Source organism: Thunnus albacares, chromosome 13, assembly GCF_914725855.1.
Source record: "Thunnus albacares chromosome 13, fThuAlb1.1, whole genome shotgun sequence".
In the NCBI taxonomy this organism is placed as follows: Eukaryota; Metazoa; Chordata; class Actinopteri; order Scombriformes; family Scombridae; genus Thunnus; species Thunnus albacares.
Genome location: NC_058118.1, coordinates 16723529 through 16740050, shown reverse-complemented (window position 1 = coordinate 16740050; position 16522 = coordinate 16723529). Strand labels below are relative to the sequence as shown.

The window sequence follows — 16522 nt, the reverse complement described above, 5'->3', positions numbered from 1 at the left end:
TTAGTTGAGCTAAATGGCAGCTGGTGACCTTCAGGCAGTGCACCCCTCAAATAACATCCCTGTGTGTACCCATGTGTTTGATCATATTTATCTGTGATTTTGTTTGTGTGTTTGGTGGATTTTCTAATTTTGGTACAATTATCTTTAATACTTTTACTGACAGACGTGCAATTTGATAAAATGTGGTTCTGCACTGCCGTGTGTTTCTGTTGAATGTAATTTGGGAGATTTGTGTTTGTTTTGAAGATTAATGTCACCTGATTTTCACTTTCACTGTCTCAGTTTTATTATTTATTTATAACATTGTTGGAATGATGGTTATTATTTGTAAATGGCAAAATTATTTAATTTTAACTGCCTTTCCTACTCTAATTTGGATTTTTTAAACTTGACTTTACTGTTAAAAATGATCATGTAATTGCTCTCATTCACATGTACGTACAATATTCTGCCAAAACTAAACACATCAGAAGATACAAGCAGTGATTTGACTGTTGGGACTGGATGCTAACCTCCCAAAACAGATTTTTATAGAGATTTTGCTCCACTTGACCATCAGTTTACCCATTTCTATTCTGCATTACCACTGGTAATTGTACCTCGTGATAAAAAGAGGTGATTTGTTTCTTCAGGTGATGATAATATAGACTAAACCTAAACGGTTTGAACTCAGTTGATGTACTGTACTTCAACCAATATGGCAGAATTTATTGTCTGGAGTTGAGGCAGATTTACCGAGTAACTTGTTCTTGTTGTTTGTTGTTCCTGTAGAAGTTCATGGACTACAGAAACGAGAGGGGGAAGATGCTGCAGTCTCGTAGGAACCAGCTGCTGCTGGAGTTCAGTTTCTGGAACGAACCTGTCCCCCGTCCAGGACCCAACATCTACGAGCTCCGATCATACCAACTCAGGGTACCTGTGTCTCTTAATCCTCTTCATGCAGAGTCAATTTACCAGCTTCCTCCCAGTGAGGATAAATATATATCTTAATGTTGTTGTAGTGAACAGTCAGACAGCTTATTTTCTACATCTCTCCCTTCTTCACATTTTTATTTCAGCCAGGGACGATGATCGAGTGGGGAAATTACTGGTAAGGCATAACTTGGTTATTTCCTCTCCTATTCTTTTGTATCAGGATTGATTGGATTCATTTTGATCTTGTATTTTGAAAAGCTCATAAGCTTTCTTGCAGTTTTGTCGTCATAATAGAGTCGCCGTTATTATGAACCTTTTTTTTTTAATTTAAATCCCTCACTGCTATTTTATTGGTTTTACAGATTGTAGCAGATGAAATTGAGTCAACGGTACTTTTTGGCTACTCAATCTATGCATGACTCCTAAGCATGACAAGATATATTGCACATAATTTATAAAGCTCGAGAATAATTGGCCTATATATTTTAATTTAATTAATAAATGTATCTAACCCTAATTGAAATTGACTGGGAAATTTGCCTGATCAAACATGTTTCAAATGAAACATGCCGGGAGGGTTAAAACAATTTTGAGGTTGTAACAGAAAAAAAATTATGTTTTGATTTGAAAGAAATGATTTGGATGATGCTCAATAGTGATTTCATTTGAACTTTAAAGTTGACAAAATTGATGATTGTGGTTTAATTGGTGCAGCTTTCTGTTCTGTCATGTAACATAAACTCTTTGGTGCTCTGCAGGGCGCGTGCTATCGAGATTCGCCAGAAGAACCACGAGGCGGTGGGAGGCTTTTTCTCACAGATTGGAAGTCTGTACACGGTTCACCATTTATGGGGTGAGGACTGTTCCCAAGTTTCATAAAACTGTGCAGCATCATGATATTTTTAGAGGAAAATACATAAAAAGTTAAGTCCTAGAATATTATGGACATTTACAAATCAATCACTGTATTCTAAATAATTAGACAAATGTGTTTATAATGTGTTTACCAGTTTACTGGGTGCGTCTTTGACGTCCTGTAGACATTTTCTCCATCACACACTTGTTACGTTGTGGCAGTGATCTGCACCAGACTGCAGATGATCTTGTAAAAAACTGTATGTGTCCATTTAAAGTAAGCATTAACTTTTTTTTTTCCCTTTCAGCTTATAAAGATCTTCAGTCCAGAGAAGACACCAGAAATGCAGCCTGGCAGCGTGACGGCTGGGATGAGGTTGTTTATTACACAGGTAAGTCAGCCGGCGTTAATCACTCCTCTCTTCCTCAAGGTTGTTTGGTTCTTCACTATTTTAAGTACATGTTGGACTAATTTGACATGAATTCTGGTCAAACCGATCAGCTCGTCTATCAGGCTCAGGATAGTTTTGACATCATCAATGTATATTTACAACAGTTTACTGCAGTCTCTTTAAACTTCTCTCACTTCTCACTCCACATCATGTTAGCAAACCACACACATTATGATCCATGTTTTTTTTGTCATATTTTGCAGGTCAGCATGTGTCACTAATTGTTACCATAGCAACATGACTCCTAGTTCTGAGTTAATTTGGGGTCAGATGGCTAACTTTTTACACATAAAATAAGTCGGTCTTTATTTTCTAACTTGCATTAGACTAATCTAAGAGCAAACTTATGTCTGGCCTAACATTACAGACTAAAATAGTCTAAAACATCTTGAAACTGGTCTCTGGTTACAGTCTGATTTCTTAAACATCGTATTTATTAGAACCCCGTTTTCTGCAGTAACGATAGAAGATTAGAAAAACCTGATTTTCCTTGCTACCACTTCCCTGGAGAAAGCTGATGTGATTGCATCCACAGGTTTCTAATGGTCTTTTTTTACATATGTGCATGAAAGAGACTTAGAGACAGGAAAAGTATCTCAGTAAGCAGGATGAGAGGAGAGATCATTACATGTGGCGACGCATCCTTTATATTCAAAACAATTCAGCAACCTCTTGCATCATTAATACACTTAAACAAAGTAAACTATGGTGCCAAAGTAAGCTCGGAGAAAGGGGGGCGGGGGGGTCTGATTACTGACTTGTTGCATGGACACATACAAACATCTACAGTGAAGTGGTGCCGTCAGCTCACAGAACATCTGGTGCAACAGGCCTCCGATTTCTCCCATTAACCAGTTTTCTTTTGTGCATGAAAATATACTACATGATGATGATTGCTTATGTGTTTTGTTTTTTTTCTCTTCTTCATCCCACAGTCCCTCTTATTCAGCACATGGAATCTAGAATAATGATTCCCATGAAGAAATCGCCCTTGAAGTAACCGCCAACACTGAAGAAAAACCCCAGCGAAACTCTCAACAGCCGCCACAACAACAACCACCATCTGTAAGAGAGCGTAACCAACCGTCGGGAGTGTGCACTGCCAGGGATATCAGTAGAACATCAACATTTTGTTTCAGTTTGTGTTTCCTTTTCTTCTTTATTTCTTCACTCCCCGTCTTTTCCGTGTGAGCTTAGAATGTCTTATTTTCAAATGACGAGGTCAAAATGACGATTTGTTACAGCAGTTATTATGTCACTTATCCATAAATGAGCTGCGTGGGCAAAATTATAATTTGACACACTCCTCCTCTTCACTGTCTCTGTCATTTATGAGGCTTGTCTTTTTTTTATTATTATTATGATGATCTAAAACCTACTTTCACCAGTGTTTTGAGAGTTGAGATGCCGGGAGGGGACGTGAATCAGGCTTTCAGAGGTCAAAGGAGCTGAAAATGTCTTTCATGAAAATGTGTTACAAAAGAAAATGACTCATGAGTCCTGTTGCACTAGCGAATCAAACAACAGTAACTGCCTTCATTATCTCAACTGAAACACTGCACCCGGGGCTTTATGGGTGGAATAAGGAGCAATGTTTCTGATCCGTATTGATTGGATAAGTTTCTTCTTTAAAAAGTTAAATGTTTCCAGTAATGGTGCATGCTGTTTACAAATCAAACACAGTGTTTTATAATCGACAATAATCCTAATTATCAAGAGATAGTGGCCACTGCTGTAGAGCCGCAGTCCAAATGTCACCAGGTATCCACTCCTACAGAAAAAGAGACTTTATGTTTACGTGGTTTTGATCCAACCAGCTGACTTTGGTGTGTAATTATGTTTCAAAATCAGTCGGATTGGATGAAAGGATTCATACAGACACTGTTATGAAGACACACAAACAGACAGCAGAGTGTCAGACTAGTCAGGAGCACAAAACCGGACGCTAGACTTTGATTTAAAGCACAGTCTTTTCACTCCTGCCTGGATACATGATTACAGCTTCCAGTTATTGGGTCGTGAAGTTGTGATGAATCCTTCGTAGGAGTCGTTTTCCCTGTTTGTGTCTCCTCTGTTAAACTGACCACATCTCCTGATTTTTTTCTAACTTTTGACATTTTGATGCTTCTGGCTCTTCCAGCTGTGTAAGAGGAGGACGAGATGATTCAAACGACTAGAAATTACTTTTGATTTCAGCAGAACTAATCAGTATCTACACACTGCTGTACACTGACTGGTTTGGTCTATCTCTATGTCAAGTAATTAAGGCCAACTGAGTGATTGTGTGCTGTAACTGAGATTAATGTTTTGTTTTTTGTTTTTTTTTAAATGGTCAGATTAGAGATATCCATAGTGGGCTTACTGACCAAGCCAGAGATCTGGTCAATCCTGTATCTGTAACGAGGTGGGGTATTCTGACTGTAATGTGTTAATAAACAAGTGGACAGGTGAGAAGTAATATCTCATTGTGGTAAATGTGAAATGCAGTGCTTTAATAAGATTAGTTGTACATAATAAATTAAACTTCTGATGAAAATGGAAAAACAAGTCTTGGACTCCTTTTTTATGAAATCATGTATTAAATCTATAATAGAGTTGGTGTTTGACTGAGATGTTTACTTTTTGTACACTGAACATGACACCTGTATGTGGTGGGTGAACGTCTCATTCGGATTGTTTTGATGAGATCAGGCTCTTCCACTTCATCCCAAAATATGTTGGATGTGGTTAAGGTGAGGAGGTCCTTCCACAGCAAACTGGAAAGCTATTTTTATGGACCCTGCTTTGTGCACAGAGGCGTTGATATTTTGAAACAGTAAAGAGTGTTCCCCAAACTATAGTCGCATAGTCTAAAATACTGTATCCTGAAGCATCCAGATTTTCCCTATTGGTGCTAAGAAGTCTGACTTAAACTATGAAAAGCAGCCTCAGACCAGCAGTGTGAAAAAGTGTGTCCTGAGTGTGACATTGTATGTGATACATAGATTGTGAATGTTCACTTTCAGTCTTTCCAAGCTCTTGATGACAATCATGCTCACACATAATAAATCTGTTTCTTTTGCAGGACTGAACAGTGGGAGAGTTTATAGTTTATTATATGCAGTTGCAGCTCATTTGCTTGCACCAAAATTACTTTGTTATCCAAAGCAGGCCAGGAGAAACATCCCATAATATACCAGGAAGCAAAAAACTAGGAGTGCAGAAATTATTTTCTCTCTTCAATCTCTCAGGTCCTATTCATGAACTGGACTGAGAGTGTGTTTGATAATTGTTATATTTATGGTTATTATGATTTAAAGCGGTCTCATGTTCCTGGCCTAAAACCAGGTTTCTATACATTTAGAGTGATGTATTTCACACCAGATAAAAAACAGCAAAGGAAATATTTCGTCTGACGTAAGTACGTCGTCTTTGTCTAGGGTGTGACTTATGCTGCCTTCAAAGGATGTCGGACATCTCATAACCACGAAAGCGTACATAAATGGCTCTTACAATGCAGTGAGCATTATTTTCCAGTTGAGGATAATTGAAGATAATGTTAATTTGCATCCCCAGGACCTGGTGAAAGTCCAGGAAAGCCTTGTTTGTGATCGTTATAAAACAGTAGGCAAATGTAAGGGAAAAAACAAAGCTTTCTGATTGGCAGTACTTGCTAATAGTTATAGTTATTAGTTATTACAGCTTTAATTTATTTGATGTGCAATAAATAATTCAGTTATATAACAATGGGGGTTGTATGCAATGTACAATATTAAGTCCAGTTTGCTGAAATATATCAAAGTGACCAGTGCAAGGATTCAATGAGGGATGTAAAATGTAAATTCCAGTTTGATAACTGTACAGTTCAGCTCTGCTTCTTCTGCTGGTATTAGTTTTTCCCACTATTGGGTCATGAAATTGGATGAACATTCAACACAAAAGCATCAGAAAAAAAACAGGAAGCACATTGAAGAATGTAAGCTGTGTACATGTTTCAATGATACTAAATTAAAGCTTGTTGGGGGACTCGTGTAAGGATGTCAGCAGGAGATTAATTTAATATGTAACTCTCATATCAGCCATTGCATCGGTAGATACATTCCCATTAAATTATCAAAAAAATAATTTTTATATTCATGTTTTTTTACCCTGTTCCTTTCATGGCTTTCTTGCTCCTCCATAACAACACTGTATCAAATCACTTGTAACCGGTTGTGCTAATGTGAACGGGGAGTCTAACGCTCTCTTAAAAACACCGGAATATCCGAGCCTAGACGTGGTAACGTAAAGGCAGCAGGAGAGCACGTGTTGGAGCCTTCTGGAAGCCGACTCCCCTTCACGCGAGCGTCCGAGCGCTAGCAGTGCGGACTCTCCTACCAGCGGGACTTTGTTACTTTTAACTTCGCCATGGCGGCCGTGAAAGCTCTGAATCCTAAAGCAGAGGTGGCCCGGGCCCAGGCCGCGCTGGCTGTGAACATCAGTGCCGCTCGGGGGCTCCAGGACGTGCTCAGGACGAACCTGGGACCGAAGGGGACCATGAAGATGTGAGTGCCGCCGGAGCCCTTTGTGCAGCACGCGCGATAAGCAGCTAACGGTAGCTTCAATTCACCGGTAGACTGTGTTTTAGTTAAACTGATGCCACCTTTTGCATTAGTTAAAATGTGGAAAAGACTCTGCTGTGTACTGCTTTGTCACCATTCGCTTCAAAACTACTTAATCACAGTTTAATGCAGCTGAGGCCCGGCGCACGTTGCCCTGCCCAGTCATCGTCATGATCCGCTTTGACAACCGCTAAGCTAACGGAAGCTAACGTTAGCATCAGCCGGTTAGCACAGTGTTAAGACCGCCAGGAAGCACTCCAGGTTTTAACTTAAAAGGACAAAAAAATCTATTGATTCAGCGTTAACGTTAACTAGTCGGGTCAAGGAGTGGATGAATCAGTGATAACCGGGTTAACGTTGGTTAATGTTCAGCGCCTGGAGGATGATTTCTGGACCTTTGGCTGTAAAACAGCTACGACGCTGAATCTGTCTTCTTTTTCATAGCTGCTTCTTGGAATTTTACAGTCCACCTTAAAAGTGTCATTACGCCTGTAGATGACGTTGTTCAGTCATTTTCTAGATAATTCATCAACTGATAAACCTAAAAAAAATAAGGGAAGAATTCAATAAATTAACGGCAACTTGACTTTTTACTTTACAATGAAATGCTCTTAAATTGATCTACAATCCTGAATTTTGATCAGTTTAACTGTAGCATTTTTTTATTGCCCTTACTCATGATTAACTGATTTTCAATCTTATTACTATTCATGACTATTTGCTGCTCAGTATTAAAAAGTCTCTAGAAACCAATACTCCAGTATGACAGAGAACATCACAGAGTATCATAATCCCGGATATTAACAAAATTCACTGTAAAAATGCTACAGTAAAAATGAATAAAGCTCAGGATTATGATACTGTGTTGTCCTCTGTCATATTGGAGTATTGGTTTTTAGAGACTTTTTAATAGTGAGCAGATAGGACCACAGCAAATAGTCATAAATAGTAATAAGACTGAAAATTAATTTATCATGAGTAAGGGCAATAAGAAACCTACAGTTAAATGATCAAAATTCAGGATTGTGAATCAATTTAAGGTCATTTCATTCTAAAGTAAAAAGTTCAGCGTGTAACAGCTACTGTTCAGCCGCTGTCTCTGTCAGTTAATGAGGAGACACTGTCGTTAACGGACAAATCGTGACTGACAGAGAAACCGTACTTTTCTTCGCTACCTGTTGACCAACATACTGTCACTCTGCATTATGTTATAGTGAGCCAGTCTTTGCTTTTTGCTCAGTTAACATTAACCCTGCCTGTCTGGATCTGCAGGCTGGTTTCTGGTGCAGGAGACATAAAGCTGACCAAAGATGGCAACGTCTTGTTACATGAGATGGTAAGTGCTCAGCTGTGAAACTATTCTGTCTTGTCTTTACTCCTTTCTGGTCATTGTTATAGAGTAACCACACCCCTATAGTGTGGGTGTGTGTGTATGTAATATAAGCCTTTTTTTTTTCTTTTAAATCTTACTACAGCAGGAAATGATGCTCCCTATGAACAGTGAAGGGGTTTTGAATAACCACTTTGATGACTGTCTTGCTTTTGGTATTGCTGTGTTTATCAAGTTTTTTTTTCTTTTCTTGTTCCTTCTCAGCAAATTCAGCACCCGACAGCATCGCTCATCGCTAAGGTCGCTACAGCACAGGATGACATCACAGGAGATGGAACCACCTCCAACGTCCTCATCATTGGTGAACTGCTGAAGCAGGCTGACCTCTACGTGTCAGAGGTAAAAGAGAAACACTACAGTTACAGGCGTGTTGTAGACTGTAAATCACTGCTGTACATGATAAGTCATTTGATTAATGTTGTAGATGTTTTTTTTCTCTTACCTGAATTGTCACGTGAATATTCAGTATTTGTAACCGTGTAAATTTTCCTCAGATAACTTCCCTCTTTTGTGGTTTTGTGCTGCAGGGTCTTCACCCAAGAATCATTGCCGAGGGCTTTGAAGCGGCAAAAGAGAAAGCCTTGGCTGTTCTGGAGGAAGTGAAGGTGACCCGGGAAATGGACAGAGAGACCCTCATCAATGTAGCACGCACCTCCCTCAGGACCAAGGTCCACATGGAGCTGGCAGACCTCCTTACCGAGGTGAGACATGAGGGAATGGAGCTCAGCGGTCGACCTACGGCACTAAATAATGATGATTTTCTTGATGAGCTTGAGATACACGTCCATTTTATTAAATGTATCAATCCACACCGAATCTGGATAGTTGCACATCTCACAGAGACCTCCTGCCTTTTTTTTATGCTTTGAGTCTATTTTTGTCATGTTCGGTGAAGCCTAATCTGCACAGACAGCTGTTTAATTCATATAAATGATGAAGGCTCCCAGTCTGTCTGTGAGGTTGCTGGTTTCACTACAGGCAGATTCTCCTCATTCACTACGGTGGGCGGGGAAATAAAATCAATAAATCAATCAATACAAACACTTTCAATTTCTTGTCACGGAGCTGACATGAAAGCTGTTTTGGTTCAGTAAATTTCTGCTATCTGTCAGCCTGGTGAAGACAGTTTAGCCGGTCGCTGACCTCTCAGCCTCCTCGGAAGCTGCTGCTGCTGACAGACCGATGTTTATGGAAGATGGAGTCGGTGTGGTTTGGATGACAGAACGCTCACATCTTTCTTCCTATGTAGATTGAGAGGTTTTTTTCTTTTATGTTATTATGAGAAGTGTAAAAATATTTTCGGTTCATTATGAAACTGGCGGGACAAATTAATGGGAACCACTTCACTAGTTTGAAGTTTTACATCTGGGCATAAATATTATCTGACAGTTGATTCTGGTTGCAGGTAGTCAGCATGCAGAAGTTGAAGTTTTCCCGTCTTAAATGGTCTTATTCACAGTGAGCTAATTATTAGGGCTGTAGTCAACCAAAGAAACTCTTTGTCGACTAAAATCGTACATGATCTTCAACTAATCGATTAGTTGCTAACTTTGGAGCTAACCCCCTTCACTTTTCCAGCATTTAGGGAAACAACAGACGTGACTTTTTAGCATTTATTAACTGACACACTGTAGTCTGTACTGTACATTTACTGCCTGACTGACAACTGACTACTAACCTTTTCCTCTGCCCCGCTCGCATCCACCGTCACTTCTCTGCCCCTCGCTCTTTCCCACACGCTACGCAAACATACTCCTTAATGGAGCCACGCTACCAATAGTTTCCCTGGCAACGACAGAGGTTGACTCACATACCAGAACAGCGCTGCTCAGAGACTCCCAAACGCTGTCAGATATCAAATATTAATTTTTAAAAAAATTTTTTGGCCTGGCAGGGGTTCTTGTTGTGTCATTATGGAGAAACACAGATTCAGTAAACGTTCAGTATAGTTAGACCCAGCAGTCTCCATTAGGTTGGGTGAGTTCAAAGTTGTGAAAACAACGGGGGTGTTTTGAATACACCTCCGTTTTCACAGGTAATTTGTTAGTCTGTCCCTCCCGCCGCAGGAAATAATGGATTACTCCTGGAAAGCTATTGATGTAGCACTTTTCTCCTTATGAAAATAACACAGAGATTATTCGACCAATGAGAATTTAGTCGGACAAGAGCATAACGACCAACTAATCGACCAGCAGACTACAGCCCTACTAATTATTATTTCCTGTTAATTGGTTTATTAGTGATTAATGTGATGATGACTGATGTGTTCTTCTGCAGGCTGTTGTAGATGCTGTTCTGGCCATCGCTAAGCCCAATGAGCCCATTGACCTGTACATGGTGGAAATCATGGAGATGAAGCACAAGACCGACTGTGATACACAGTGAGTTTTAATAAAGTTTCAAGACTTTGATCAAGAAGCAATTCATCCCTCTACTGATACCTACTGACAGTGGTTCAGGGGGGTTTAAGAGTCCCAGACGTCTTATCACTGCTGCATTTTCCCCTCTCAGGCTGATCAGAGGTTTGGTGTTGGACCACGGTGCCCGACACCCAGACATGAAGAAGAGGGTGGAGGATGCCTACGTGCTGACCTGCAATGTCTCTTTGGAGTATGAAAAGACAGAGGTCAACTCTGGCTTCTTCTACAAGAGTGCTGATGAGAGGGAGAAGTTTGTTGCTGCAGAGAGGAAGTTCATCGAGGATCGTGTGCAGAAGATCATCGCCCTGAAGAACAAAGTCTGTCCCAACGGGGAGAAGGGATTCGTCGTCATTAACCAGAAGGTATGTGTGAAGCAGATTGATGCAGTAGGTGCTCTATTAGTACTTTAACTGCGGTACCCTTAAACATTTCTTGGCTCCTTGAGTGTAAAGAGCCAAGAAACTGTTTTTATTTAAAGGTTTTTTGGTCATAGTTACACATTCAGATCAGAGTTTCCTGAGGATTTTGGATTAATGGAAGATATTTACAGTCAGTTGTCAGACCTTCATAATGTACAAACAATGCTGTCTAGAAGCAATTAGCCCATCTTATCTTGTTCCTTTTGCTAATGTGTTAAGCCAGGCTCAGACTACAGGAGTTTTAAAATCCTAACCGATTTCTAAAATCAGGTTGCATCACGCACATAAGGAGAAACTTGACAGATGTTCTTCTCTCTAATCTCAAACATGCACACATGACAAGATTTGAGAACAATGGCGCATCACACACTACAAGATATTACAAAGATTATCATGCCAAAGGGAGCAACTCAGCACCTCATGTGGTCTCACATGATCTTGTGGAGAAGCAAATGTAAACAAAATGTTTTTCAGTGAGAAAAAACATAAGGCTAAACAAATCTGGATGAAAAAATGGTTGCAGAGACGCAGTCAACACTGTTGTCTGTCCTTCAGTGGAAACTGGAGGTGAGACTCTGTCAGTTTTAATATCTGTCAACAGTAGTATGCTAGCTAATGTTAGCCTCAAGGACTAAAATGTTTAATGTTGCTTGGCAACACCGTCAGCTGTCTCTCTCATTGATTATTTTGGTCCCGCTCAGAAAGTAGTGATGTCATAAACCAGTTTTTAAATATAAAACAAGTTTGAAATTATCAGGGCGGCTCCAATGAGTCTGTGAGCAGCTCTGGAGGATAAACATAGGATATGTAAATCCCTCAAATTACCAGACAATCTGGGTCAAACATCAGTCCTAGACCAGATTTCTCCTCTGATTGTTGGTAGGGATGAATCGCGGATAATTTGCCCGAAACTCCTGTAGTCTGACTCCGTCTTTAGAAAACAAATTCTTGAAACTTTCTTGCACATCCAGCATCATATTGGAGTCAAACATTCATTTTAGCTCTTGATTGTTTGGTCAAACAGAGAAAACATCTGTCTTGAGCTCCTCTGAGATCAGCAGTTCTAGCTGCTCCGTCACAGTACAGTTGTTCATTTGAGTTCATGTTATGTCACATATACAATTTAATAAAGCTTTAAACATATTGGATACTATTGAGACAATAGTATTCTGTAAAGCTTGTTTCCAAATCATTGTTTCTTTTAAAGGCCCTGAAAGCATATTTTCTGTCACCTTCTTCTTACGAGCAACAAGGTCCTAAACAAACATTTATTTTTTGCCAAAGTTGGAACAGTTTTATTTTATGAGAGACGTCTCTGTATTAAGTGTTTCTGTCTCAGGATTTGGTGCCAAGTTTAGGGGGCTTTAATCTTTGTTTTCTTTTGATCTTACTAAGTGCACAGTGAACACCCAAGGATGCTAATGTGGCTCCCCCTGGTCTCATGTATCTGTGCTACAGTAACTCTGATCTGTACCTCTGCATTAGGAGAGAAATCTCCTCCCCTACATGTATTCAACGGATCAGAACAACGTTTCCATGACTCAAACTACACTGAACAGAGTGAAGTTTTATCTCTTTTTTGATGTTTTTTTTTTTTCTCTCTGTGTCGTGTAGGGTATTGACCCATACTCCCTGGATGCCCTCGCCAAGGAAGGGATTGTAGCTCTCCGCAGGGCGAAGAGGAGGAACATGGAGAGGTAAGAAAGGATCATTTCCTTTTTTACAAATATGAGCCGCCTTTTCTGTACAATGGAAATGTAGTTGTTCTGTTTCTTTTGGTAACTAAATGTGTACAAACAGAATGTATGTGACAAACTGTTTAATATAAATAAATGGTAATTGATATGAAATTAAAACACAAAATCAGCCCATTAGAAACTGTGGTGTGCTGGTTTAAATATATACTCTGCTGAGACATGCTGATGATGACACCATCTATTTCTTTTACCGTCATTATCTCAGCTGTCATTGTTTTCAAAGGGCACAGTGCTCCTGCATTCATTAGCACTTTTATCCTGCGTAGCCACAAGGGAGCGCCTTCAGCCTGACAAACAGAGGCAGAGCAGCTCTTTCTACTGTGGCTTTAGCTTGTTCTGTCAAAATCAGCAAGTTTGTAGGTGCTGAGTTATAACATTCATGCAAAACTAGTAACAGAGGAACAAGGACACTGGTTGCTTCAAGATTAAATATATTAATGTTCTGTTTTGCTTTAGCAGCGCTCGCACTGCCCAACCAGCAGATGAGAGTGAGAACATTGATAAATTTTTGGTATTTGTTTAGTGCAGAGAGACGGGAGGTTCTGCATACTTAATCAGAAATACCTTTTAAAGAAATTAAAACATGTATGAAAGCATAAACACTGTAGACAAAGTAATAATCAGTCAGCTCTCATACAGTTTTTATAAACCAACCTGCTCATGTTGACTGTTACATTTTTGGCCACAAAAAGTCTAGCATGAAAATTTGTACTTCGTTAGGATCAGTACAATCTGTAAAAAGTGTATATTTTTGCTCTTATGTTTTCATCTAAATCACATCAAAGAACTGACATACAGTGTGTTGTTCCCTCGGCAGGCTCTCCCTCGCTTGCGGTGGCATTGCCATGAATTCAGTTGATGACCTCACACCCGAGTGCTTGGGACATGCTGGGTTGGTCTATGAACACACACTGGTGAGTGTTTTCCTGGGTGTATACTTGCTTATACTTAAGACTTTTCTCTTCAAGTGAAGACTGTCTGCTTTGTTTATGTTAATGATGTTGCATCAGAGTTGTTAATCGCCTTGAATCCTGTTTTTCAGGGAGAGGAGAAGTACACATTCATCGAGAAGTGTGGGAACCCTCGTTCAGTTACCCTGCTGGTGAAGGGACCCAACAAACACACCCTCACACAGATCAAAGATGCCGTCAGGGATGGTCTGCGGGCTGTCAAGAACGCCATAGAAGATGGTAAGATACAACACAAGCAAAATATAAAACAGAATAACATTTTTTTTGGTTTTATTTTGCCACCAGCGGGGAATTCGACATTGTGTTTGCAGCAGAAATTAAAATGACAGTTTTGTTTTAGCTGATCCTCTTACAGCCATCTGTTTGGGATAAAATGTGTGGTTTACTCACATTCACTGTCATGTTTTAACATTTTATACACTCAGTTTTTTAACTTACAATTCAAGAAAAAAGTCAGTTTTTTTAAGTTTTGTAATTTGTAAAGTGCTCATTTGCACAGCGAACACCCAGGGATGCTAACGTAGCTCTCCCTGGTTTTACGTCTGTGCTACAGTGATTCTGGTCTTTTCCTCTGCATTCGGAGAGTTTCAGTCTCTCCTGCATGTATTCAGCTGATCAGAACAAACTCTCCAAAGTTTTTCTTTTAACCAGTGATCAATGTTTCAAAAACACATGTTGCTGCTTCTGAGTTAATCATGCTTTGTGTGTTCATCTTCCCCTCGTCACTTTTGTCGCTCCAGGTAGTGTCGTGTCTGGCGCCGGTGCGTTAGAGGTGGCTGTGGCAGATGCTCTGGTAAAACACAAGCCCAACGTGAAAGGCAGAGCCCAGCTGGGAGTCCAGGCATTCGCAGATGCTCTCCTAGTCATCCCCAAGGTGAAGGATTTTTACCTTTTTCTCTCCAGGCTTTCAGTGTTTCCCTACAAAACTCTTGTTTCTGCGTCGTGCTACTGATAATAGTGATGGTCATCCTACCTAACTTTATCATGAGACAGAAAAATAATAAAACTAATTTATTATCTGTTGCCATTCATACTGTATCAACCTCTGATTTTAATTGTGGATCTCCCTTCATAGGTTTTGGCCCAGAACTCTGGCTACGACCCACAGGAGACTGTGCTGAAGCTGCAGACGGAGTACAAAGAGTCTGGTCAGCTAGTTGGAGTCGACCTCAGCACAGGTTAGAACTACAGCAGGGTTGCGGCCAGGAATCACACAGTGCTGCAATATACAGTTGTTACACAAATACAGTATATTTCAAGACATCTACAATACATCACAATAACTGTAAATGAAAATGTAACATGAGAAGAAATTCTCAAAAGCAGCAATCAGTAATATAAGAATAGTAAATTAATTTTGAAGTTTGATCAAACTGTGCAAGAAAGTGCAGAGAATCTGTCTTTAACACTCAGCATCAAGTACATTCACGCTAAAATGCAGACATCTAACAGCAACAGACTGATGAAAGTCTGAAAGGGGAGCAAGTTTCCGAAGTAAACGCTGTGCCTTCATCACAAAGGAACATATTTCAGTATATGAGGCTGATGTTTCTGCATGTTTGTGTTGATATCTTGATTTCTTTGTTTCCTGCTGTTTTTTGTGGCTGTTTGAGCTGCATCTTAATCCATCTTTCAAACACCTGTTGGGGTTAAAGACACTTGTTTCACGAGCTTGTTATTAAATTAAATCCTGTTGTTTCTCAGGAGAGCCGATGGTGGCAGGAGAAGCCGGTGTTTGGGATAATTACAGCGTCAAGAAACAGCTCCTTCATTCATGGTGAGATTAAGCTTTTCTAAACTCAACAAGACCTGTGGAAAGATCGAAGTTGTCCAGATGAATTGTTTCCTCATCGATCATTTGTTTCTTTGCAGCACGGTGATCGCCAGCAACATCCTGTTGGTGGATGAGATCATGCGAGCTGGAATGTCTTCTCTCAGAGGTTAAAGGTCAAACAGAAGAAGCTGCAGCTGTTATCATACTGGCAGGAATAGCTGTTTACCTGACGTTTCAGTCAACGCGTTCCTGCTCTCGGCACTCTGAAAGCACCCCAGTCTGATGGACTGCCTGCGCTAAACGCAACGGCGTCCATCGCAGTGTCTGTCAGAAATCATTGTTAATGCTAGTCATGTTTATTTTTTCATGGATTTGTCAATGCCTCCCCCCTGACAAGATTGGTTTATTTATGAGATTTTGTTAAAGCACTGACGTCTGCCACTCAGTTTTGTTTCTACCCATTAAAGGTTTTCTCGGCTCATGAAAGATTTGGTTGGTTTTGTTTTCTGTGAAGAGTGAAACGATCCATAAAATACAACTATAGATTGTAAAATATCACTTTTGTACATGGATGATTATGGATATTATGAACCACTTCAGGACTAATTGTCCAAAAGTAACAAAACCAGAGGTGCAATGTAACAAAGTAAATAATACATAATGGTTTTATGGTACTTTATTACTGGAGTATTTCAGTTTTTTTCATTACTTGTTAGTCACTCCACTGCATTTATCTGACAACTGTAGTCGGGTTATAAAGATTTAACTCACAAAACAAACTCATGAAATATAGATTAAAATATATATAGTAGTTAAACTTTGCATTAGCATGCTTCTCACAAATGAAAGCACCAGTGATTTACAAAATACATCCAATAATATAAATATAAGCATATATACTACTTCTTCTACTAAAGTACAGGGGCCGTATTCACAAACATTCAGAGAATACTCAGAGCTCCTACCAGCCTAAACATCTCTAGCAAGGA

At 39.7% G+C, this 16522-nt stretch overlaps 2 protein-coding genes and 2 non-coding genes across 7 annotated transcripts in view; all 4 read left to right on the top strand.

Annotated features, from left to right (window-relative positions):
• The window catches only part of LOC122995015 (protein NipSnap homolog 2-like), a 41716-nt gene extending 36964 nt beyond the window's left edge, over positions 1-4752 (top strand). For all 4 annotated transcript variants that reach the window (XM_044369923.1, XM_044369925.1, XM_044369924.1 and 1 more), the window contains 5 exons: positions 772-912; positions 1059-1090; positions 1674-1768; positions 2079-2162; positions 3158-4752. In XM_044369923.1, coding sequence (XP_044225858.1) covers positions 772-912; positions 1059-1090; positions 1674-1768; positions 2079-2162; positions 3158-3222 — 417 coding nt within the window. In that variant the 3' untranslated portion in view covers positions 3223-4752. The remainder of the gene's footprint in view (positions 1-771; positions 913-1058; positions 1091-1673; positions 1769-2078; positions 2163-3157) is intronic.
• A 1757-nt stretch (positions 4753-6509) lies between these two features.
• cct6a (chaperonin containing TCP1, subunit 6A (zeta 1)) lies at positions 6510-16019 on the top strand. The gene is made up of 13 exons (XM_044369793.1): positions 6510-6745; positions 8075-8138; positions 8397-8531; positions 8720-8893; positions 10470-10573; positions 10704-10974; positions 12646-12728; positions 13606-13702; positions 13831-13978; positions 14500-14633; positions 14835-14937; positions 15464-15536; positions 15632-16019. The coding sequence occupies exons 1-13, from the start codon at positions 6609-6611 to the stop codon at positions 15702-15704; spliced, it is 1596 nt and encodes a 531-aa protein (XP_044225728.1). The 5' UTR covers positions 6510-6608; the 3' UTR covers positions 15705-16019.
• On the top strand, positions 12426-12562 carry LOC122996249. Its single transcript, XR_006406971.1, has one exon. It is a non-coding gene; the product is annotated as a small nucleolar RNA SNORA22 (small nucleolar RNA).
• On the top strand, positions 14251-14385 carry LOC122996248. The gene has a single exon (XR_006406970.1). It is a non-coding gene; the product is annotated as a small nucleolar RNA SNORA22 (small nucleolar RNA).
• Positions 16020-16522: the final 503 nt, after the last annotated feature.

What these genes read in the sequence shown, in the direction of transcription:
- cct6a (XM_044369793.1), top strand. Translation starts at nt 6,609, where the DNA reads ATGGCGGCCGTGAAAGCTCTGAATCCTAAAGCAGAGGTGGCCCGGGCC. An exon ending in CTGACCTCTACGTGTCAGAG is followed by an intron (nt 8,532 to 8,719) that starts GTAAAAGAGAAA and finishes TTTGTGCTGCAG; the next exon opens with GGTCTTCACCCAAGAATCAT. An exon ending in TGGCAGACCTCCTTACCGAG is followed by an intron (nt 8,894 to 10,469) that starts GTGAGACATGAG and finishes GTTCTTCTGCAG; the next exon opens with GCTGTTGTAGATGCTGTTCT.